The following is a 24686-nucleotide window of genomic DNA, read 5'->3' on the forward strand; positions in this document are numbered from 1 at the left end:
CCCCTCCTGGGCGGACGCGGCCCTGCAGCCCGCTCGGAGGGCGGAGTCGAGCCGGTTTGAGCGCCACTGGCTCGCTCGCCGCGCTCAGCTTCGGGTACAAACCGCACAGCCCGCACGTGCGCGTGTGTCTTGTCTGCCCTGCGGTCACGCCTCTAGCCTTTCCCCGGGCCTGTGCACTCCTGGCTCCTTCTTGGTCTTCCTCCCCGCAAAATGTGCTGCATCGTTCAAGATCCAGCTTCCGTCACCCACACAGGCTTGCTGTGTTAATTCAGCCCTCGGGGCTCTACGCGGCCTTAGGCACTGCTCTCTTTAAGTCCGTTTTCCATTGCTTTAGGTTGTTCGTTAGCATCTGTTCCTCGGGAAACAGCCCGATCGCGCTTACTCTACAACCTCAGAGCAGAGACTGTGGTGGAAATACTGGAAATGGGGGAGAATGACATTTCCGGAGGGCTCGGCCTCCGCCCCGGCTCCCGGAACCCCACTCCGCTGGGCTCCCGGGTCCCACCATTGGAAACGGGCGGGCAGAGCAGAAGGGCTGAGGACCAAGCGCGAGGGCTCGCGCCTGCAGCCAGCTGTGCTTTGCTCCGGAGGCAGAGGCGGGGAGCGGGCATACAGGCAGGCGTTGTAGGACAGTTAGGGGAGCCTTTACAAGCTTAACAACAAACGCTAAAAGCGAGGGTGATGATGGAGGTGGTGTGCGCTCCCATTCACACAGCACTTTGCAGTCTTCCTTTTCAGTTAATCTATTCTTACGTTCATTTTGGAAACAAGGAGGGTCTGCCTGCCCATCCCGCCAACAAAGGACCTTTGAGGTCAGGGGACCAATTGCTGAGGTCCAGGTTGATTTCAGAAAGGAGAAAGGCCTTGGATAAGCTTATTTCCTCTGCCTGCTACCTGATACCACCACCCTCCGCCTCCCTTATTTTGTTTTCTTTCTTCTTTTATTATTGATGCACACATTTATTAAGGAATTTTGAAAACTACAGGAAAAAGTAAATAACATCACCGGTAAAGCATCATACAAGATTTATGTTTGGTGCTTATCTGTCTAGCTTTTTATTTTATTTTACTATGTATCAATATTAGATGCTTTATTGAAGCATTTTTTAAAATTATTTAAAACCACAAAATTTGGAAAACTGTTCAATGAACATTTACCCACTGGTACAGCCTCCACTTAGATGAAACAATTGTGAATGTTTTGCTGCATTTACTTTCTCTCTATGTATATGGATATCCCCCCCCTCCCCCCCCCCCCCCCGCCACACCACCTGACTGAATCATTTGAAACGTAGTTACACACTTTGCCTCTAAAGGCTTCAGCATACATCTCCTGAGAAAAAGAAAATTCTTTGTAACCACAATAACATTACCACACCTAGGAAATTAGCAGTTATTTTCTATTCTTGTCAGATATTGGCTCATATAAATATCTTTGATTATCCCCCAAATGTCTTTCAGAGCTGGTTTAATTTTGTTCCAATCTAAGACCCAACTGGAATTTATGCTCTGCATTGGTATCTTCTGTAACAACCTTACTCCCATCTCCCCTCCCATTTTTCTCAGCCCATGAGATTGCATCTTTGAAGAGCACGAGCCATTTGTCCATGCCCTGGGTTTGTCCCACCATTTCCTTCTGGTTTTGCTTAACTTGTTTTTCTGGCCCCTGTATTTCGAAGTTAGGTCTCGGACCAGATTAAATTCAAATGAACTATTTTGGCAGGAACACATCATAGGTGAGGTTTCGTACATTGCATTTGCATCACAACAGGAAACAGAATGTCAGCATGTCCCATCGCTGGTTACTCGGTTAAGGTGATGTCTCCAGGTCTCTCCCTTGTCAAAGCACACACTCCGCTTTATACTTTGCAGGTAATCTGTGGGCACAATCTCAGTCTGCTGATATCCTGTTTCTCAACAACCTCTTACCTAATGGGCAACCTAGCCACTGACCTCCTTGCCCGAATTAGTCATTCACTGGGGGTTGCAGAGGGGTGATTCCCTCATTATCATTCCTTCTCTCTTTATTAGCATTTTTTTTTTTGTAAAGAAGAACTTCTCCTCCCTTCTTCCCCTTTGAGTGTTAATATGCTCCTTCATACTTATTAATTCAGTGTGTTAAAATCAGTCACTATGGTGCTGGATATGTGACCCCTCCTGCCTTCGAGCTGCTCCTCCAACCCAGGCTAATGCAGGGCTCATGGGAAATGTCTGTGAGAGAGGGAACACGAATTTTAAACTCATTCACACTGGGCTACAAATGCTCGCTGTGGGTCTTACACAAGTGCAGTTTTGGTTTGGGCTTTGGCTCAGAGTCTGATGCCCTGTACCTGGCCTTAGAGGGACTGTGATGAGATGAATGAAGGCAGGAAGGAAGCAGGCAGTTTGGCTGGACACTGAACTCCAAGGACCAGAATTAGTTTTCCCAACTTGAGAGATAGGAAAGTCATGTCTCAAGACATGTGTTTTTCTTCCACATTCCCAACATAGTGGGGTGCTGTGATGATGACTAGAACCAAGACTGGCCTGCCTTCAGTTCAGTGGCTTTCCTTGAAGCTGAATCTCAGCGCTCTGAGGCTCCTAGCTGCACCTGGCTCCTTGCAGCGCCTTCACCTCCCTAGGTCTCTTCTGTTCTGAGATGCCCTTGGCTGTCCCTGGGGCTTTTTCTAGGAAGGTACAGATGTCTGGGCTGGGGAAGGGTGGTGGTGATGGGGGTGGGGGACCTGGCCCAGGCAAGGGAATATGTCAGGCTGGTTGGTGTGGTCCCTAGGCCTCTGTGTCCGCCACTGTCTGCCCCAGCCACCTCTTCGTGGTCTCCCCTACTCTCTCTGCTGCCCTTATCTCCAGTCTCATCCTACCCGTCCCTCTCTTTGGCCTGGTGTGTCGCTTCTTCTCATTACATCCGATTCAGTTGTCCTGGGGATTTGTTCCCTGTGTCGCCCTGGCCTGGCCCTCTTTGCATTTCCTCTTATGGACACTTGGTGTCGCTGTTATCTAGGCTGCGAACCGTACCTGGCTTGGCCGTGCTACCGAGGGGCTAGAAGGGTGTGTGTGTGGTGCATCCTCTCACGCACGCATCACACTTCTTCATGGTGTGGGGAAAAGACAGGGGAGGTGCTTGGAAGGCAGAGTGGGAGGCTTTGAAGCAACTTTTTTTTTTCAAGAATAAAACTTATTAATCGTAAAAAAAAAAGAAAAAAAATCACAGAAAGCAAGGAGAATGAAAAGCAATGCCTCATATTTCTGTACTGTGCGCCACCTTGGAGATGAGGACTATTCACGTTTGTTTATGTTTCCTGCCGCTCTCACGCCTTCCATCTGGCACGCCAACCCCTCTCCCCGTCCATTGCCCTCACCACCCTGCCCCACTGGAAAAAAATTGGATTCACGATACAGTTGGATTCAGCATACAGTCTGTCTTCGTTATTCACAGAGTCTGTTTGCAGATTTGCCTACTTGCTAAAATTTGTTTGTAATCCCCAAGCCAGTCCTTGCAGTGCTTTGGTCATCATGTGCAGAGCTCCGGACAGTTCGATTTGGCTGAGGCGCGTGCTGCCAGCTGAGCCGGGCGCTGTGCTCCCTTGCGTGTTTCAGCGCTCATCCTGTAATGTGTTTTTTCCTGGTCTATTCGGTGTCATTTTTTGTTTTTGCGTTTTGGGGTTTTTTTTTTCGCTGGTGATGTCCGCGTTTACAGTGGCTCCCAAGTGTAGTGCTGAAATGCTGCCTGGTGTTTCTCAGTGTAAGGAGACTGTGAGGTGCCCCATGGAGAACCACGTATTTGGTAAGTTTTGTTCAGGCCTGAGTTAAAGTGTTGTTGGCTGTGAGTTCAGTGTTAATAAACCCACAGTATATTAATATAATGAGAAAGGTGTCTTGAAACAGAAGCACACATAAAACAAAGTTACTGGTCAGTTGACCAAAAAAATGTTGTGACAGAGGCTTGCAGGCCCCTAACCCTGTGTTTCCCTTGGGAGCAATGCTTCAGTATTCACTTACAGAATTCACTTACAGTAACCACTGCCAGAATAAGTCAACTATATATACGTGGTTTGGTAAACTGCGTTTGTTGTCTAACTTTCCTTAGGTTATTAAATAGCCTTTGAAATAAATTTTTGCTATCTGCTATAATATTTCATTAAACGAATATAACATGACATTTAAACTATTTTTGGATTTCTTTTTTTTTGGAATTTCCCTCTTTCATGAACAACTCTGTGAGGAACATCAGTGTATAGGAATCTTTGTCCACACTCTGCCTTTTCATAGGGAAGTTTCTAGAACCAGGTCAGAGGGCATGCTTATTTTTGAGTGTTTGATACAGATGGCCAAATGCCTTCTGTCATGAAGGGAAGGAGAGTTAAAAAAAAAAAAAAAAAGACACAGATAAGAGGAGGAGAAGGAGGAGGGGGAGAAGGGAGCTCGGTGTGGGGAGAGGAGGCAGGGGTGGAAGGCTTCTGGGTGCTTCTAGGGCCAGAGGTCGCGCTGGCCTGTGGTGTGGCGGGGGCCCTGCTATTCAGGCTCCCGCACACACATCTTGGTGGCTCTCTCAGAGGGAACCTCCAAGGGCAGATAGGTGGAAGTGCTTGCTGGGGAGAAGGCCTGTGGCTCCCCGGGGGCAGGGATTGGGGATGGTGGGGACCACCTGTGCCTCTCATCCAGGGAGCTGAGGAGCGATGTTGGCAGGGCCTGTCTGTTGTGTCTGATTAAAAAGTCCTCCATTTCTTTCTTTTCCTCTTTTGTTATTTCAAACTTTTGTTCATCTAAGTTTTGAATTAAATAATACATTTATTATGTACACCATATCCATTTACTTATCATCCATCATGAAAACCCTACCTCTCACCCTGTACCTGTCCAGCAGTCCTCCGGTCATCTCCTCCCTTGCGCAGGAAATCGTTGGTTTCTTCTGCATCATTCTGGCTTCATTATGTGCATGCCACATGTCTGACCATGAATTCTTACCTTTACGCCTTTAACGCACATGCTTGCACATGATACTTACTGCTTTGCACCTTGGTTTTCTTCACTTAATAATACACCTCAAAAGTTGTTTCATACCGTAGAGTGGTCCTCATTCTCTAGAGCAGCATAGCACCCCATTCTGTGGATGGGCCGTTCTTTATCCAAGCTGTCCTCTGTTGGTGGCTATGCCGGTTGTTCCACGTCCTCCCTAACTGGAGTCATGCTGCAGAGAATAATCTCAGTTCAGTTCAGTCGCTCAATCGTGTCCGACTCTTTGCGACCCCGTGAATCGCAGCACGCTAGGCCTCCCTGTCCATCACCAACTCCCGGAGTTCACTCAGACTCACGTCCATCGAGTCAGTGATGCCATCCAGCCATCTCATCCTCTGTCGTCCCCTTCTCCTCCTGCCCCCAATCCCTCCCAGCATCAGAGTCTTTTCCAATGAGTCAACTCTTCGCATGAGGTGGCCAAAGTACTAGAGTTAGATGCATGTTATTCTGCACATGTGCAAGTATTTCTGTAGGATAATGTCTAGAGGCAGAACTGGTAGGTCAAAGGGCATCTGCATTTGTAATTTTTGAAAGGTAGTGGCCAATTGCCCTTTGGAGAGGTTGAGTTGTTCTCTCCCCACCAACAAAATCTGAGCGAGCAGTTTCCCATCGCCTTGCCAAGACAGGGTTGACAGACTTTAGAGATTTTTATGACTCTGATAGATGAGACACAGTATCTCATTCGTTCTGTTTGTATTTCTTCAATTATGAGGGAGATGGCACATCGTTCTGTGTGCTTTTACAGCCCTTGGTGTACCCGCTCCTGAGAACTGTGAGTCCCACTCTGCCTTTTGTTCCATCTAATTGTTGGATTCTCTTCTTTCCTTACTCCTTTCTTTGCTCACACAAGCGCCAAATCGTGGCACCCATCCCTACCCCCAGACTTTGCCTGGGCTCTTCTCACAGGGAGGAGGGGACGATGGGCACGGGGCCGATATTGGGTGGATCAGGGATGAAGAATCAGTTCTGACCCCCAGGGAAGCCACACTCTCATTTGATGGAGAGTCTTGTCAGTTGCTCATTAGATGAGATAATTATGTAAATACTTCGCACAGTCAGGGCCCACAGTCAATGCTCTGAGGAAGGCTGCTCCTTATTTCCATGTAGGACACAAACCTTCCAGCATCTGAGGCAGAGCCTTCGCCCGCTGCCCTGCATGGGTACAGGATGCCCCGGGCAGCATCAGTGCCTCCCTGGGGACTCCTGCGCAGAGTAGAACCTGTGAGCTGCTAGTTTGGACCCAGTTCTTGCCTCTGCTAGGTTTCTTGTTGTGGAAAGCCCGGTCTTTTGAGCAGGGCTGATTGGAGGCAAACTGTGGCCTATGAGGCTTGTATCTTAACTGAATTTTCATCTTCCTCTCAGAATACTGGTGTATGGCCCCCTGCCCAGCCCTTCAGCTCCCTTTTCCTCTCCCCCTCCCCGCGTGCACAGTCTTCCAAAGGGGCAGATGATCTGCGCTGATGGGCGAAGGGAATTGCCTCAGATGCTAGGACTCCTGGGAAAGCTGGTCTGGACTCAGGGTTGTGGCCATACTTAGGGTCATGGCCATAATGGGAGGGAAGGGAAGGGAACTTCCAGCCAGAGGTATGAGATAAGGGAGAGGCTTGTGACTTTCAAACAATCTGTCCCTCCCTCCATGCCCTGGTGGGTCTGACCTACCATTGAGCTTTGTCTCTGGAAAGATTCCTGGTGTCTAAGCCCACTGCCTCAGGTTCCATAGCCCCCAGGGCCTTCTGCCCAGCCCGAAGGGTGGTCAACTTGGCTGACAATGGGTGCCCTTCGGTGTGGTGGTCCCCAGGGGTACCCAGAGTCCCCTCAAAGCTCCATTCACCTATCCTCATTGTCTTCTAGCTCTGCAGCAAGATCCTGGAGAAGACGGCCAATCCTCAGTGGAACCAGAGCGTCACACTGCCTGCCATGGTGAGCCTCACCTCCATGAGCCAGGGCTCCCAGCCTCCCACTCCCAGGAGGGCCGGGCTCCCAGCCTTCCCAGCTCCCGCCTGCCTCCCAGATTTCCACTTCTTCAGAAGGCCTCCACCCCCACATATCTCTCTTCCCTCCTTAGTTTCCATCCATGTGTGAGAAAATGAGGATTCGTGTCATAGACTGGTGAGTCCTGCGTCTGGGGACCTTTAGAGGTGGCTGTTGTCAGGGGTCACTGGGTCCTTCGGTTTCCTTGCGTTCAGTCTGCATGCAGCAGGGGAGTCTGTTTCAGGTGAGGTGGTGTCCTCACACGGAGGCCGGAGAAGGAGAGGGCGTGGGCTGCTAGGAAGCTTACTCACAGTGGGTTGGGACGGCTCCAAGAACCAGAGATCCCTGGGGCCAGAAGGGCCCAGGGAGCCTTCCTGGGGGAAGTGGGGTTTGGGGAAGTTCGAGATGAAGGCATCCTAATGAAGAGAGGATCATAAGCAGAGGCAAGGAGGCTGCAAAGAGCAGAGCTTCCAGGAGGGTGGACTGAGACTCCCCAAGGGCTGGTAGGATGGAAGAGATCTCCAGGCTGGAGAAGGGGGCCAGGTTGCCCAAGCAGGGGATGGCACTGCTGTCAGGAGCAGGGGAGTAGCCACAGGGCCATCCTGGAAAATTAGTATCTAGCTCTTGTGAGTGTCTGTGTGCTCCAGGCCCTCTGCCCAGTGAGCTCTTTACACGCCTGTCTCACCTGATGCTCAGCTCGACTCTGGGTACGGCCCGACCTTACAGACGAGGGAGCATGTCTGAATAGATTGAGTGCCCTGTCTGGGGGTACAGCTGGAAGCAGCTGAGGCCAGGCTCGAACTCAAGCCTGTGCTTAACCGCCGGGCCATGCACTGAGGTGCCCTGTCTCACACCGAGGGCTGCAGGGGTCCCCATGTGCCATCTCCAGGGCCTTCCCTACACCAGGCTTCCCCCAAAGAGAGAGCTGTCCTTTCTCTGCCCCCAGAGAGTCTTGGCTGTGTGGTTCCCAGCGTGTTGTCCTTTGGTCTTCGGCCCATGTCGCCCCCAGCCAGGAGGATAATGAGAGACTGGGGAAAACCCCCAGGCCACAGAGCCATTAAAGTGTGCGCCAGGTCCCCAGCCTGAGAGAGAACAGCTTGTGAGAATTAGAGGAGAGGAAGGGAGTGTGAGGAGGGCCAGCAGGGAGAGGCCTCCGGGGCCCCGACCGCCGATCTGCTCTGTGGGAGGCGGTTTGGGGCGACGAGCTCTGCGTCCACAGAGCTGTCCCTTCGCCTCGCTGTGTGCGTGCACGAGTGTGCCCTGGGTACAGGTCTGTGCGGCAGTGTGAGTGAATGCATGCGGGCGCCATGACCCCTGTGTTGTGGATGGGTCCCACCCGAGTCCGTGTGAGCCGTGTGAGGCACCGACATACTGTACAATCCAAACACATTACGGAATCTGGTGGTGGCCTCTCTGGTTTAGGTTGAAGTGGCATTTTTATTGTGAGTCTATTTTCAGACTTGCTGTATTTTCCAAAAGCAACCCCAAGCCCCAAAACCCAACTCTTGGCCAGAAATCATTCTGCTGCTGCAAGTTCCTATCCAGAAAAGGGCTTTCTTCCCAGAAAACTCAGATAAATTTGTACTATTACCTGAATCCTAGAAATACGATATGGTCCACATGGCCTTTTCTCTGTAACTTAATCTTTCATTCAGTTCTTAAAGAATTCTTTTCATTAAAAACCAAAACCCCCCAAAACTATCCCCTCCTCCTCAAAAAAACCTGACTCAAAACCTCTCTCTTCCCATTCAGATTCAGGTGAGCCCAGAGGTCAGAAATCCTATTTTGCTCCAAGAGCTACTGGTCTTCTCTAGGGTTTGGTCATGAAGGCAGTTTAGAAGTGTCGTCAACTGTCAATTATCTGGTGTTGATAATCTCATTGTAAAATGTTTAAGGGACTCTTTACTCCCCCGTTTCTTGTCACTCACCATGAAAAGTGATACAGATCTGTGCTGACAATTCACTCCTCCTAATGTAGCCCCCGCCCTGATACAAAACTTTAATGCTTAACCACCTCCCCGGGAAATACAGAGAGGAAGGAAGGGAGCAGCAAAGACCTGGTGTCTCATGGCTGTCAGATTTAAAAGAAAAATGACATCACCATGCTCAGGTGGGTCTTTCACCGTGAAGCACGTGGATGTCATCTCCTGAAGCTGCCTGTGGTCAAGGGATGCACAGCAGGAAGAGAGGGCTACTGGGCTCCAAGAGAAGGGAAGATGCACACGGGGAACCTTCTGGAAGGAGATAGAGCCTGCCCCTCCAGTCTTGGCACTGTGGTGTTTTTGGACTGGAAACGTCTTTGCAGTGAGAGACTGTCCTGTGCGTTGTAGGGTGTTTGGCTACAATCATGGCCTCTCTCTATGGCTCCCCTCTATACCAAAAATGTTTCCAGGTGCCAAATGTCCCGGGGTCAAAAATCTCTGGGTTGAGAACTCTCGGTCTAGCCTGACAGGGAAGCAGCAGGCTTCTGCAGGCACGGCTCTGGTTTCCCCATGAGGCATATCTTGCTCAAGTCCCACCTTTGTCATCCTGCCTGCCTCGGCTTCTTCTCTAGACTGGGGCTGACTGCAGGGCCTGCCTCAGAATCCTGCCTCAGGATTAAATGACGTGACAGTTTCAGCACTGTGCTTGGCTCTCAGGAGGTGCCCAGCAAAAGGTGCCCAGCTGTTACTACATATGGTTGTCAAGGGGGCAGGTGTGGGGCAGAGGAAGGGTCTGCACAGAAACGCTCAGTCCTGGAGCTTCCCCCACGGTCCCCTATGATGGGTAGGAGGGGAGAGGCCTTCCTTGGGGAGGCAGGACCAGTCCCATTTTGGAGCCAGAAGCTGTGTGGACCTTGGTGAGAGTGCTGGGCCAGGAGTCAGGATACCAGTTTCTGTCCTGGCTCCTCCCCTCCCTCCTGGGCTGACCTTGGGCGAGGACTTTGCGTCTCCGAGTCTGTTTCCTTCCATCTGTGCAGTAGAGATTTAATAAAAGTACCTATTCCCCAAGGCCATTGTAAGGATCCTTGGTGATCAAGGAAGCTAGAAGTGCTTTGTCACATACAAAATCAGATAAAAAAAAAAAGAGCTATGTATTAGCTACCCTAAGCTAATTAAGACTGTGGGCTTCCTTGGAGAGAGTTTCTTTCTGGTCACCTGATTTTTCTCCTTCGTCTGCTATGTCTTAGCTCTCAGAGCCTTGCTCTCCCTGGGCCTGGGGGTCTGGCTCCCTGGGCGGCCTCCTGCTCCCCTGTACTGCTCCTGCCTCAGGCCTCCTCCTTTTCAACCTGCAGCTGTGCCCACAGACTTCCAGCTTGGCTGCTGGGATGCTGATGGACTGGGTTCCCCCCAGAGGAGTCTTGAGTAACACTTTCTTTCCAGTCTCTTTTCGCCAAACATTACTAGGCCTCCATAACATCCCTGGTGTGAAGACTGGGACCCCTAACAAACGATGCATAACTCCGGCCATTTCCTCCCTGGGTGGGTTGTGGCCTGCGAATCCCACCCGTGTTCAGGCCCTTTCTGCCCCTCGCTCTAGGGACCGCCTCACCCACAACGATATTGTGGCCACCACCTACCTGAGTATGTCGAAGATCTCTGCCTCTGGAGGCGAGATAGAAGGTGAGTGCCCCTCGGTGCTGCCCTCTGGTCCCCATGCTCTCCCCTGTCCCACTGCAACTGTCTTACACCTCTAGCTTTAAGAGTTTGCAGAAAAGGGAAGTCTATAAGGTCTTCGTTGCCCATTTCCCAGGAAGAAGGGCTTTGGCCAGTGAAAGAGATGGGCTTGTGTTTAGGACTGGCCTCACTGTGGAAGGTGGGTACACCATCAGATGGTCTAGAGGGGATCCATTCCTGCAGATGATCTTGGGGCTGTGGCCACACCATCCACCGGGTTCTCTGTTGGCTGACTGTTGGCTAGCAGTTCCTATTTTGAAATGGCTTTCATTGGTCTGTTAGAAAGTAGTGTGTGATCATTTGTACAATTTAAAAGAGATAATCTGAAAGAACAATATACAAATTTACTCGCAAAATTATCCATCAGCCTCTCCTCCCAGACAAGAGGTAAATATTAATATTCTGGGGCCTGTTTCTGTGTATGTGTGTATATGATAAACAGTGTTTTGAACAATTTTTAATTGTTTTGACAATTGCTTTTTGTCACTTGGCAATATAACATAGACGTTTATTCATGCTATTAAGTATTCTACAATATGGTGAACGCGCCATAGACCACATTAACTAAATGTTGAATATTTAGGTGTTTTCTAATTTTTCCATTTTATAAGGAGCTAACTTGATATTGAGTATTTTTGTAGTTGAATCTTTATGTAATTCCTGATTTTTCTTTTGCATAAATGCCTTGAAGTGGAATTGCTGTATCAAAAGATTTGAACATTTTAAAGCTTTTAGTGTATATAAAAATTGCCCTACATAACGACTGGACTCATTTATACTCTAATCTCTCAAGCTTATTTTGCTGCATCCTTATCAACACAAAGCAAGATAATGATGTTTTTAAAGAACTTTGTCAATTTGTTGGGTGCATTTCATTGTTGCCTTAATTTTATTTCATTGGTATCTGGTAAAGTTGACCAATGTAAAATTTAAAATATTTAATATTCATCTTACATTTGCAAATTATATATTTTTTACAAATTATATATATTTATATACTTTAAAATTTATTCTGCTGTAAATTGCCTATTCATGCTTTGTCCATATTTTTGATGGTATGTTTGTCTTTTTCTCATTGTTTTTTAAGAGTTCTGTATGTAGATGGAGGTTAACTTTCTCCTGTCATCTATGTTGTGAATAATTTTTGTCAATTTTATCATTTAATAGTTTTAACTATTCAATTTAAAAATTTTACATAGCCAAATATATTAATTTTTTCCTTAGTGAATTAGGCAAGGGTTTAACATTACTTTTTAAAAAATTGTTCTTCTTTGGTGATACCAACACTGTATGTTGAATAATCTTTTCCCTACATTTTGAAATGCCACTTTTATCCCCTACTAAATTCCTAAATGTGTTCTTGGTCCTATTTCTTGATTTTCTATTATCTTTAATTGGTATGTCTGCTTATTATTTCTTAGGTTTTGGTATCTGGGCTGTGCTGGCTCTGTAAAATTAATTGGAAAGATTTAAAGTCTTTTCTAACATCTGGAACAGTTTATATAACATAAGAATATAGTCTTTTGAGGGTTTGAAAGAATTCACCCATAAAACCGTGTGGGCTGGGTGCCCTTTCTGAGTGGCTGTTGCACTAGCTCTAAAACCTTTTCAGTTTCTCCTGTGATCATTGGTATTTTTAGTTTGTTACTTTTACTACAGTTAATTTTGATAATCTACATTTTCCTAGAAAAATATTTATTACATTGAGGTCTTCCAATTTTTTTATAGTGTTGTGCAGAGCAATCTTTTATGATTTAAACAATTCTCTCTACTTTCTTATTTCTAATGATATGTGTTTGAATTTTCTTTTTTCTTGATTAATCTTGTTAGAAGTTTTTCTTTCTCCCTCCTGTATTGAACTTTTCAAAGAAAAGTTTTTGGACTTAGATATGAGTTCTAATGGGCTTCCCAGCTGTGCAATAGTAAAGAATCCATCTGCCAATGCAGAAGACACAAGAGACTTGGGTTTGATGCCTGGGTCAGGAAGATCCTCTGGAGTAGGAAATGGCAACCCACCCCAGTATTCTTGCTGGGAAAATTCCATGGACAGGGGGAGCCTGGCGGGCTACAGCTCATGGGGTCACAAAGAGCTGGACACATCTGAATGAATATGCACAGGCACACTTTAGTTCTAATATTTTCTAATTTTTTATTCTCTCATCTTTTAAATCTTCTCTTTAACTCTCGTTAGACATATTTTGTTGTTTCCTTTTTAACTTTCTAATTGTGTGCTGAGTTGCTCAGTCATGTCTGATTCTTTGTGACCCCATGGACAGTAGCCCACCAGGGTCCTCTGTCCATGAGGATTCTCCTGGCAAGAACACTGGAGTGGGTTGCCATGCCCTCCTCCAGGGGATCTTCCCAACCCAGGGATCGAACCCAGGTCTCCTGATTGTAGGTGGATTCTTTACTGTCTGAGCCACCAGGGAAGCCCAACTTTCTAGTTAACTTGTGTTTATTTTCAGTATTTCTTATTTAAGTAATGGAAGTATGGTTTCTGCCACATATGTCATGCTTTTGGCCTTCAGGAAATCCCAAGGTTGTATTTATCTCTATTTTTTACTTTTATTTTTTACATTTAGGTATTTAATCTATTTTGAGCTTCTTTTGATGTGTTTTCTGAGAGCAGTTTGATTTGATTCCTTTATAGATAGTTTCTCTTTTTTTCTGGCTTGTAGGAATGTCTCTTTTTACTTGTAGTTTAAAAAATTATTTTGATCGGTTTAGGAGCAAGACTCTTGAATTTTTTCTGAGACACAGTGAATTCTTAAATCTGAGTTGAGGATTGATTTCATCTACTCTAATATTGTTGTCTGAGCAGCTGAAGACATGGAGAGGGGTGGGATAAGAGCTGTTCTGGAGCCAGGGAGCTCCAAGAGAGTTGTTCCAGTCTCCTCCCACCAGTCCCAACCTTGTAAGGTCCTTACAAAAATCCAGTGAGACTATAAATGTCACATTCTGGAACACAATAAACCCTAAAGTAATGTTGCTCTTTAGTATCATGATTATTGGCTTTCTGCATCCCTATTCTGATTTTTCCCCCCTGTACCAATTCTGCTTTTTACTGCTTCCCATGTGGTTTAAGACTGGCTATTGCATTTTTAGTTTCTTGTCATGCCTTCCTTTCCCTCCATCTTTCCTTTTATATTTTCCTTTTCCTCTTTGTTCTCTCCCTCGTTTTGTTTTGTTCCACAAAAGTTACGTCTTCCTGCACTCTACTGAGGATTCCAAATCATTTCTTGAGAGTTCAAGGTGAACACCCTCCTGAATTTTACAGACGCTGTTTCCTCCCTATTTCCCTATCCTGGTTGGCCCTCTGTTTTTCCCCTCCCCTTTTATTCACTCTCACACACTCTTGCAAGATCTGGCCAGTGTGGTGTCTTTCCACAGACAGGGTGTGTGGGTCTCTGTCCATCCATCTTCTCAGATCTTTATCTGGAGGTCAGGTTAGCATGCCCAGTTTCTGGCAGATTCCACCTAACACTTCTGAAGTTGACCAGTCTCCTCTAGATTCTCTGAAACATTTAAATATATATATATACAAGTAAAAAATCTGCAATGAACTTCCGGTTTCCCTCCCGATGCGTTAACATCTAGCTGCCATGCTCATTTCATCACTGATACTTGTCATTGTTGGAGTATACCAAAACTCCTTCCCAGAAGCCCCTGCTAAAGGGCTTGTCCTGCCCCAGCCCCTGCCTGTCCTGACTGTGGGAACTGCTGGTCCCAGGATGCGGTCCGCCTGTAGTTGCTGTCCGATAGTTGGATGCAGAGCTAGAAAGATGGGAAGTGAGGGCAGCGTGTCATGCAGGTGGGTGGGAGAGACACTATCCTAGGCTCCCCATGGATCAGAACTCCTGCATGGAGGGAATCTCTTCTCCAGTTTGCCGGCTCGTGCTGTCCCTGTCTCTGAGTCCAAGGGCAAATGTTGGCAGAGGCACAAGGTGCCTTTCTGACTGGTTTCCAGCAGCCACTGTTTCACGAGGCTACAGCTCTGCCAGCTGTCAGCCACCCGAGGGAGAGTTTAGATGCCTGTGCCCCCATCAGTCTTCATGTCTGGGGGTGGTGTTGACCTTGCCCTTTTCCAGGGTCGTCATGAGTATTTGAATGCGAACATGAGAAAGATGTTTATTTGGTCACTAGATGGCGCTCAAGCCATGGGCAACCCATTGTGGTTCATGGACCACAGGCTCCCACAGTTTGTTTTGGACATAAATGAGAATCTTCTTGTCACCAGCTAAGCAGTTTTAAGTACAGTTAAATAGCTTGATCTCTGTAGCAATAAAACAGTTAGACTTATTGCTCAAACTGGAGCCGTTCTTCTCAAGCTCTCTCTAGGCCTGGAAGGTTAGCCGTTGCCTGCCTCCCTGCCAAGCTTCTCCCACTTGTCCTGAGGCCACCTCCAAATGTCACTCCAACTTTGAGCTCTTTTTGTTTTTCTCCACCCTAGGGTGTTCCAGAATATCTGGGTGATGTGTGGCCCTTGCTTTTCCCACTACTCTCAAAGCTCAAACTAAACCAAACTATAAAAATGGATTCTTTCTCTATATTCTCCAGCCTCACAGTTCACCAGATTATTTAATCCAACCAGGAATTTTTGTTTTCGTGTTTTGTTGTTATTTCCAGCTAGGACAGGACCTAACGCTAGCCTCTTAAGCACTTTTGACTGCAGGTTTGCCTGGCACACTTAAGTATTCCTTGGACCCTATGCTCCAAAGCATTTAGTAAAAAATTTATTTATTTATTTATTTTTTTTAATGAGGAGTGCTTTCCTGAGAAGCCTCAGTCCTTTTGAAAGGTAGCAGGCACATGAGCCCCATGAAACATAGGTTCCATGGTACAAATTCTTTTATAACTTTGTACATATGAAAATCATGCTACATAAATAGCACTCAGGCAGTTTTTTCCATGGCTACGAAATCCAAAGTTCGTTTCTTTTTGTCTTTGGAGCATAGATGATGAGGATTTCCCAGCAGTTCTTGGTTTCTTCTCCTGCCTGGCGCTGGCTGGAGTCAGGCAGCCAAGCCGTGGGCGTGGGAGATGTGCTGAGAGGCAGAGGGAGCGGCTGGGCTGGCCGCAGGTAATGGCCTCAGATGCTCCAGGAGAAGGGGGTCCTGAGCTGGGAGGGCCTGCCCTGTACTTCCACAGGTGAGGGAGCTGGGCTGGGCTGCTCAGGCCACGAAACTGGAAGCGTTCATCTGTGTTCTGGGGCTTCCCCAGCCCCTATTCCTTGGGCTTAGGGAAAACACACCAGAACACTTGTGTTTTGGCAGAAGAGTGGTGAGGACTAAATAGAGGCTTTGTCTTGGGTGGCTTCACTGATGACTCTGCCCTTGACTTTATGAGCTGTCTGCAGACACAAGCATGATCCTCACACCTGGAGACCTGTGACCCTGCCCCCGAATTAGGAGTCGCTGGCCTTAGTTGTCGGCAGGGCCCTGTCTCACCATGCCTCATTCTGTGCCTGTTAGGTTTGTGGAACAAACCAATGAATGAATGAGGCAATTAGTGAAAAAGGTGTGGTTGGGAGCCAGGCTGCTTGGAAGCCCCTAGCTTGGTCCTCCCAGCCACCAGAGGCATGTGTTGTTCAGATGAGCGGGACTAGGGGCCAGCTGTGTCTGGGCTGGGCACTAGTTTGCAGCCAGAACGCAGAGTTGGTCTGTGGGTGGAAAGCTGTGTTTGCTTCTGTGAGGAGCACACGGGGGTCGGAACTATGACCTTGGCCTCATTAGCCCTAGATAACTGGCCAGGCCTGTTTGTAATCATTTGAAGGAGCTTAAAGTGGAATCTGTTTCCTTCCGGCGGGCCCTGGTCATGCTCTCCTGGGGGTGCAGCTGTGCCCGGGTCGGTCCTCTGTGGTTGCTGAAAGTCTCCTGTGACCAGAGGCCTTGCTCCCCTCCTGATGAAAACCTATTCCTGTGGATATGAAAATGGCCATGAATTATGGTTTATGCACTCTGACTCCTGCCAGCCGGCATTCCTAGCTGAGGCCGGCTGTGGAGAGCTGAGGGGCCGGGTCCCAGGGCCGCAGGCCGCCCCCGTCCTCCATGCCGCCTCTGTGCTCACTTGGTCGGCTCTGACCTTGTGCCCATGTTCTCTCTGCTCCATGCCCTTTCTTCCTGTGTCTCTGCTCATTCTTCCTTCCTGCCACAATGTTCTGCTCAGCTCTTGGCTCTTAATTCTGATAATGGAGCTATAGGGAAATAGCAATAGGTATTATTTCTTGAAGGAGACCAATAGGTAAAGGTGATCAGTGAATGAAAATAATTAGGTATTTCACTAAACACAACCCCAGGTCAATCAGGACCCCAGACTGGGCCACACTTGGATGGTTGGAGGAGGAGACAGGGAAGGTCAGAGTGTGGCAAGAGGCAGAACCAGAGAGGACAGTGGAAGGAGACTGAGGATTGCATACTCCTTTGGGGGTGTCTTGTGCTTGTCTTGAAGTGAAGTTGGAAGTCTACCAGAGCATCTCCTTCCTTGCTTCTCTTATTTCTAGACCCTCCTTACCCATGTTTAGGGTACAACCAAGAGTAGAACATTCAGCTAATGGACAGTGCCTGGCACTGTGCTTCATTCAAAACATCAGGCGCTGGAAGCCTCCTGTTTCAGAACTGTGCCCAGTGCCTGCTGTTGTGAAAATGCAACATGGTGCCCTTAGTGGTAATTCTACAAATGACCACTAGGTGGAGATCTTGTGCCTTGAAATGCCTCCACTCCATGCAGTCAACCTGCCTGTGGGGTGGAGAGCTGTGTGTGCCTAGCTCTGGCCCTTTCACGGTTCCCTCACCCTTTCTTTGCATCTGAACTTTGTTTCCCCCTCTTATCTGGCTATAATATGCCAAAGCATATATATATATATATTTTTTTTTTTTTTTTTTTTTTTTTTCTGTGTTATTCCTTGAATGTATTGAGTCAAGTTTTCAATGGACAAACAACATACAGCCTTGCAGGCAGATGGTGGCGTGCACGCCGGGGCCCTGGGACTGTGTCTCGCTGAGGGGGGTGCACTGATGACTCAGTGTGTGATAAATTCACAGCTGGGCTGGCCTTGGGGTCTCGGCCCACATCTGTTTCCCGTCCAGGAGCTGTTTTCCTTCTGTCTGCCAGCTGCCCATCCACAGTGCCTCACTCACCTAATTGGTCCTCCACCCAGCCATGCCCATCCTAACCCCTCTTCCAATCACTCACCTAATTGGTCCTCACCCAGCCATGCCCATCCTAACCCTCTTCCAATCACTCACCTAATTGGTCCTCACCCAGCCATGCCCATCCTAACCCTCTTCCAATCACTCACCTAATTGGTCCTCACCCAGCCATGCCCATCCTAACCCTCTTCCAATCGCTCACCTAATTGGTCCTCACCCAGCCATGCCCATCCTAACCCCTCTTCCAATCGCTCACCTAATTGGTCCTCACCCAGCCATGCCCATCCTAACCCTCTTCCAATCACTCACCTAATTGGTCCTCACCCAGCCATGCCCATCCTAACCCTCTTCCAATCGCTCACCTAATTGGTCCTCACCCAGCCATGCCCATCCTAACCCCTCTTCCAATCGCTCACCTAATTGGTCCTCACCCAGCCATGCCCATCCTAACCCCCTTCCAATCACTCACCTAATTGGTCCTCACCCAGCCATGCCCATCCTAACCCCCTTCCAATCACTCACCTAATTGGTCCTCACCCAGCCATGCCCATCCTAACCCTCTTCCAATCACTCACCTAATTGGTCCTCACCCAGCCATGCCCATCCTAACCCTCTTCCATTTCTTTACGCTTCAGAGGAGCCTGCAGGTGTGGTCAAGCCTCCTCCAGCCACAGAACGTACGTGCTCTCACCTCTGGGATGACGAGGGAGTTGGGCCTTGAGGTTTTTACTGGAGGGGCAAGGGCGCTGGTTGTGGGGAAGTGTTCCATTTGCCTGTGGTGGGCTGGAGACTCCCCACCACAATCCCCAAGCTTAACTTTGGCTGTTACCTCTCAACCACGGTGGAATATGTAAATTGCTGGGAACGCTTCAAAGGCAATTCCCTCCCACTCTCTAACCCCCTTGCCCAATGTGCCGGGGCCCTGGAACTCAAATGAGTTCATTCTCTCTAGCAGGGTGGGGGGTGGAGCAGGCAGGGGGTCCATGATGAGGAAGGGGAAGTGTGAGTCCTCTCAGGGACCGGGAGGAGGCCGGGGTGAGCTGAAAACTCTTGAAGTTGAAATGTGCAAGGTAAATTACAGTCAGGATGATTAGTATAAATAATTAGTCATGCTTACAACAGCTCCATCCGATCTTTCACCCGCATCCCCAAAGCCAGAGTGTGTGCTGGGGACTGGAGGAGGAGGGATGCTGGGTGCAGGGCTCTGGAACAGGCATGCTCCTGTGTCTAGTTGGGAAAATCTTGCTGCTCAGGGACGGGCTCAAGCCCAGGGTCCCTGGAACCCGCCCCCCAGGGTCTGAGCACTCAGAGTCATCTCAGATAGTACCTGCTTCTGGGTCCACCTCCCACCTTTGCCATTCTGGAAACGGCCTCTTCCTCCTTCCGATGATGGGGCACCCTGGCTTTTCAGGATTCTCAGAGTTTGGCCATTGAAGTCCCGTCCTAGGAAACTTGGCTGTCAGCTAGAAAGTCATGACATTAACAAAAGAGGGCTGTCAAAAAAAAAAAGGATGGAAATGATGTGGAGGAAAGATTTTGTCTCATCATTAGTGTAATTCTCAAACTCTCCTCCAACTTGCTCCACTGAAAGATCCTTCTTTGCACAAAGTGGGGAAGAGGAGGAGATGCCAGGATGAGTCAAGGCTATTAAATGGTCTGTCTCAACTTCATAAGGATACAGGGGTGGAGGAGACATGTGCCTGGGGCTGCCCTGTGTGTGGGGTGACATCGAGTTGGGCCCCCTCCCTGGCATCCAGGAGATGATGTCTCTGGTGACCAGGCTCTTGGGCCTTCTTTGTGCCTCCCCATAGGCTGGATGGCCTGAGACACAGATGGAAGGGCAGGGTGAGGAGGGGATGAGCGTGGGCTGGGAGGGGCAGGGCAGTGAGCCCGAGCCCAGCTTTGCATGCTGGCTGAGTGCATGGGCTTGTAGGTGAGACCGCTGGGGTCATGCCTCTTTGCAGTCGTGTGCTCCTTTTCATCTCTTGGCCTCAGCTTCCTCATCTATACAACGAGACTAATAATAACAATACAAATCTCCATGTCTCGACACGGTGAGGATTAAAGTCCCGCAGGGGAGACAGCAGTAGCTCTCATGGGGTTCACTGTCCTTTATACGTTTCTGGGGGCCGCATCCTGTGCACGTGCGGGGTGCTGAGACCGGGGATGGGCTTGGCCTGAAGGTAGCAGGGCTGAGCGCTAGACATCTCGGCTGGGCCAGCCCCTCTGATCTGCACCTGTGTCTGTGTCTCCCAGTGGATGACCACCTAGGCTTCCTCCCCACCTTCGGGCCCTGCTACATCAACCTCTATGGCAGCCCCAGGGAGTTCACTGGCTTCCCGGATCCCTATGCAGAGCTCAACACGGGCAAGGTGAGCCAGACAGGAACCCAGATCCTGGGGCCTGCCTGGGCAGTATCTGAGGACAGCCTGGACTCCAAGGGCCTGGCGGTGCTTGAGCGGGCCCAGGGCCAGGCAGCTACCCACTCAGAGACCCCTTCTTCCTCCCAGACCCCTCCTGGCCCCTTCTTCCCTCCCACTCTCTTCTCTTTGCCTCTCCTTCAGGGCAAGCCTGACATCTCCTCCCAACCCCCCACCCCCAACCCTGCTAATTTTCCTGGCCCCCAAGGGGCCCAGCTTCTGTCTGTCTCAAGTTTCATTCTCCCCTCGCGAGGTTGGACCCTGGTGCTGACCATCAGGGTGGCATGGCCCTTGAACCCTCTGGGCCACCGTTTCCTCATCTGCAGAGTGACGGGGTGTGGCTCAGGGCCCTGCTGGTTTCCTGGGAGATGGGTGACCTCTGGGCCAGATGAGGTTCCTTCCCTTCCCCTTCTCCCCTCCACTGCCCCTGCTCCTGGTGACCCTTCCTCCCCTCTCAGGGAGAAGGCGTGGCCTACCGAGGCCGGCTCCTGCTCTCCCTGGAGACCAAGCTGGTGGAGCGCAGTGAACAGAAAGTGGAGGCTCTCTCTGCCGATGACATCCTTCGGGTAGAGGTGAGGGGCGTGGCCCTGGGAGGGGCCAGAAGGGCGGTGGCCAAGTGGGGCTGGTGGAGGAGGGCTCAGCTCCACCCATACTCACATGCCTTCTCACCTCTGGGCCTCAGAGTAACCCAGCACCTGGTCTGCCTTCCTGAGGAATGTTCAGAAGCTCAAAGAAGATAAAAAGTGGAAAGTATTCCTGAAATGAAAGTGTTAGTTGCTCAGTCGTGTCCGACTCTTTTCAACCCCATGGACTGTAGCTTGCCAGGATCCTCTGTCTATGGGATTCTCCAGCCAAGAGTACTGGAGTGGGTAGCCATGCCCTCCTCCAGGGGATCTTCCCGACCCAGGGATCGAACCCGAGTCTCCTGCATTCCAGACAGATTCTTTATCGTCTGAGCCCAAAGAAGATAAATAGAAGTATTTTAAAGTCTAGAGCTTGATGCAGGATGAGAGGCTATTTTAAAATAGCTAACACTTATGAATCTCTGACTGTTTGTCAGACACTATGCTGATGATACTGCTGATGTCACTGAGTCCTCCCAGCACCTGCCAGGTGGCTGCTCTGAGTATCCCCATTTTACAGATGAGAACACTGAGGCTCAAATGTAACAAAGCAGCAAGTGGTGGAACTGGGCCTTATTTCTAGGAGGCAGCTATATGGAGTCCTCATGAGGGATTATACCCTCTCACCCTGTAGTCAGTGGTGCTGGTTTGACTTCTGGCTTGTCCACTTACCAAGTGGGAGTAATAATTATAGCCATCTTAAAAGATTGTTGTGAGAATGAAGTTTATTCTTACCAGCACGCAGTAGGTGCTCGATAAGTGTTAGCCATTGTCACTGTGTGCTTGACCTAATAAACCAGTCATGTAACCCCTCTCCCCTCTGCCTTCCACAGAGGGGATTGTAAAGTCATCTTGGTTCAAGCCGGGATGTGTGGTTGGGTGCTGGCCATGTCCTCAGCCTGGTGCCTGATGCCCAGCGGGGACAATGGGGCTCATTCATCCCATGTGTGAGGCAGCCTGTGATGCTGCAGGGCTGGCCGGCGTGGTGGAGAGCCTGAGTGGTGCGGAGTGGGTGTTCTGGGTGGGCACATGGTGCGTTATGGCCTTCGGCCCCTTCTGGAAAGGCAGAGGCAGGAGGCCAGGCTCCCCGGGGTTGTGGTGCCTCTGCTGCTGGTTTGGATTAAGGAGCTCCATGACCTCGGAGGCGCGGACCTTAGTAGAGGAACACGGCCAAACACACAGGCCTGGAATGAGTTTGCTCAGTTACTGACCAAATCTGGGCTCTGGTGCAGAGCCGGAGCACTCGCCACCCGCCCGTCCAGCCAGGGTTTATTGGGTGCCAGGCTCAGCCAGGGCCTCCCAGCCACGTGACCCCCTCCCCGCCCCGCACTGGTGTCCCTGTCCCTTCCCCCGTGACCCCGAGGCTGCCCTCTCTGCCCCCAGAAGTACCTCCGGAGGCGCAAGTACTCGCTCTTTGCCGCCTTCTACTCGGCCACCATGCTGCAGGATGTCGATGACGCCGTCCAGTTCGAGGTCAGCATTGGGAACTATGGCAACAAGTTCGACACCACCTGCCTGCCGCTGGCCTCCACCACCCAGTACAGCCGGGCGGTCTTTGATGGTGAGGCCGGAGGCTGCGTGCCTGGCGGGGGACCCAGGCCTCAGAGTAGGGGCCGAGCCCTAAATCCCATCCCCTGCGGAAAGCTTCTGGAGGCTCGCCCAAAGGCACACGGGTTCGGGGGACCCCTAGTCCGCTCCCTGCTGTTCTGCCTCCCCGTGCCCATCTCCAGGTGCATCCCTCCTGCTGGGATCCATAGACTAGGCTCCTGACACCAGCAGTGGTCGGCCTTGATCTTGACCTTTGGTGACCACTCATTCCATGGTGGGTGTGGGGCTTGGCGTAGAGATTTTGGAGAGCGTGGGATTCCCAGGGTCCTTCTGACAGCGCCTTGGTTTTGATGTGCTAAGGAGTCCAACTGAGAGCAGCAGCTGTCTGTTCAGCATGTGAAGGGAACTCTTGGCACCTTGTCCAGGCACTGGGGAATACAGGTCGTGCCACAGGTGTCTTAGCTGGGGGGCAGGTGTTTGCATCCGCCGCCTGCCTCGGCCCCCCACGCCTCTGCCCGGCTCAGAGCCAGGCCCTTGCGTCCTTCCAGGATGCCACTACTACTACTTACCCTGGGGCAACGTGAAGCCCGTGGTGGTGCTGTCGTCTTACTGGGAGGACATCCGCCACAGAGTTGAGGCTCAGAACCAGCTTCTCAGGATTGCCGACCAGCTGGTGAGTGGAAGCTGCCACCACCCACAGACCCCATGCATGCACCTCTCCTGCCCCATGGGTGTCTTCAGTCCTGCCTCCACAGGGGCTAAGCCTGCAGACCTCACGATGCCTGTGGTCCCTGTGTGCTGACCAGGCCAGGCTTGCAGTCCTGCCCTGCACACTGGGAAGAGAGGAGAGGGAGGGAGCACAGCTCTGGGGGGATCATCCCTAGTCTGAGGTAGGAGACAGCACAGAGAAACAGCTGAGAGAGACCGAGCTGGGAGCAGAGGACAGAGCCTGCAGCCATCCATCCACCCATTCATTCACTCATCGAATGCCTTTGACTCTTAGCACAGCAAGGGTTGTGCTGGAAACATCTAACTAGAGGGTGGATGTGAACAGGATGCTGCCCCTGACTCCAGGGGTCAGCTTAGTAAAGGAGTAGGCAGGTTCATCCACCCCTCTCCTACAGAGGCTGGAATTTCAGTTCAGACGTTGCTCCAGGAGTCCCTAGGGAGGGGGGCTCAGAGGAGAGAGGAGGCCAGTTAGCATCAGGAAAGCAACTCAGGGCGGCGAGGGGCCGCATCCAGTGAGGGGAGTTGGGGGCCGGTTAGGATGCCCTTGCTGGGGTCCAGGGGAGTGGCTCTGGGAGGGAGCTGACCTCAGGGAGAAAACAGAAGGAGTTGAGCTGCAAGGACTTGGTGGTCTGTTGGACTGGGGAGCAGAGGCTGTGAGGAGGGCCTCCAGTGGCTGGGAGCTCAGGAGAAGAGCAGGGCTGTGAGGTCAGGGATGTGTCCTGTCCTGGATGTGGCTGGGGGTTACTGGTGGATGCTGGGATTTGCAGGCCTGGTGTTTGGCCAGAGAGCAGAGGAGAGTCAAAGTGGGCAGAGGGGAGAGGCCAAGGGTGGAAGACCCTGGTGGTGGCCCCTGGCCATTTCTGTGTGTGCACGGGGTGGAGGCTCACCCACGAGGCGTGTGGCCCGTGAGAACGGGGGGAGGCAGGTGTGCATGCTTTGGGGGCCCACAAGGGCAGCAGGGTAGAGGGCAGGGCGTTGAGAGGTTTGGACAGGTGAAGGAGGTGAGCATGGTGAGAAGGGAAGGGGGGAACGGGGATTTTAGAATGGCTGGGAGGGGTTGTCAGCCCCAGATGGGGACCACGATGACCCACACTTTCCCTGAGACCCGCAATTCTCTGGGAGGGAGGGACCAGTCCACGCCCAGGTTTGGGAGAACTCGGAGTCGATTTTGTGCAAGTCCAGCATCTTCTTGGCCATCTGTTCTCTCCCAGGCCATGCCTGGCAGACAGGGGCTGGCTGTCCTTCCAGGGCCTGTCTGTCTGCAGCGTGGTGGGCCCAGGGTGGAACGCAGGCTCAGGAAGGCAGAAGAGGTGGGCAAGGGGGTGGGGATGGAGGGGCAAGTCCTTGGCCTGAGCATGACCTGTTGGGAGATCTGTCTCCCAGTTCAGGCCTGAGACCTGGGGCTGGAGCGCCCCCTGGAGGAGACCAGTTGCGATGGGGGCATGAGTAGGAGTTTGGGGAGGGAAGGCCCGCCGGGGCAGGCTGTCTGAGCGCTCCCGAAGGAAGGAGCATGGGATCCAAGCCTGCTTGGGTGGTAAGGTTTGAAAAGGAGAGAGGGTGCAGGTGGGACCTGGAGCT

The 24686-nt window shown here is 50.6% G+C and overlaps 1 protein-coding gene across 23 annotated transcripts in view; it reads left to right on the forward strand.

Annotated features, from left to right (window-relative positions):
• Positions 1-24686, forward strand: part of DYSF (dysferlin) — a 225180-nt gene that overhangs the window by 77263 nt on the left and 123231 nt on the right. For 12 of the 23 annotated variants that reach the window (XM_086323838.1, XM_086323848.1, XM_086323846.1 and 9 more), the window contains 8 exons: positions 6865-6933; positions 7079-7122; positions 10504-10586; positions 18424-18465; positions 20045-20160; positions 20667-20780; positions 22215-22392; positions 22928-23052. In XM_086323838.1, the coding sequence (XP_086179964.1) occupies positions 6865-6933; positions 7079-7122; positions 10504-10586; positions 18424-18465; positions 20045-20160; positions 20667-20780; positions 22215-22392; positions 22928-23052 (771 nt within the window). The remainder of the gene's footprint in view (positions 1-6864; positions 6934-7078; positions 7123-10503; positions 10587-18423; positions 18466-20044; positions 20161-20666; positions 20781-22214; positions 22393-22927; positions 23053-24686) is intronic. The other 11 variants (XM_086323841.1, XM_086323844.1, XM_086323853.1 and 8 more) reach the window with 1 other exon arrangement.

Source organism: Bos grunniens, chromosome 11, assembly GCF_055505025.1.
Source record: "Bos grunniens cultivar Pamir isolate PY7600 chromosome 11, Bosgru_T2T1.0, whole genome shotgun sequence".
NCBI classification, from domain to species: Eukaryota; Metazoa; Chordata; class Mammalia; order Artiodactyla; family Bovidae; genus Bos; species Bos grunniens.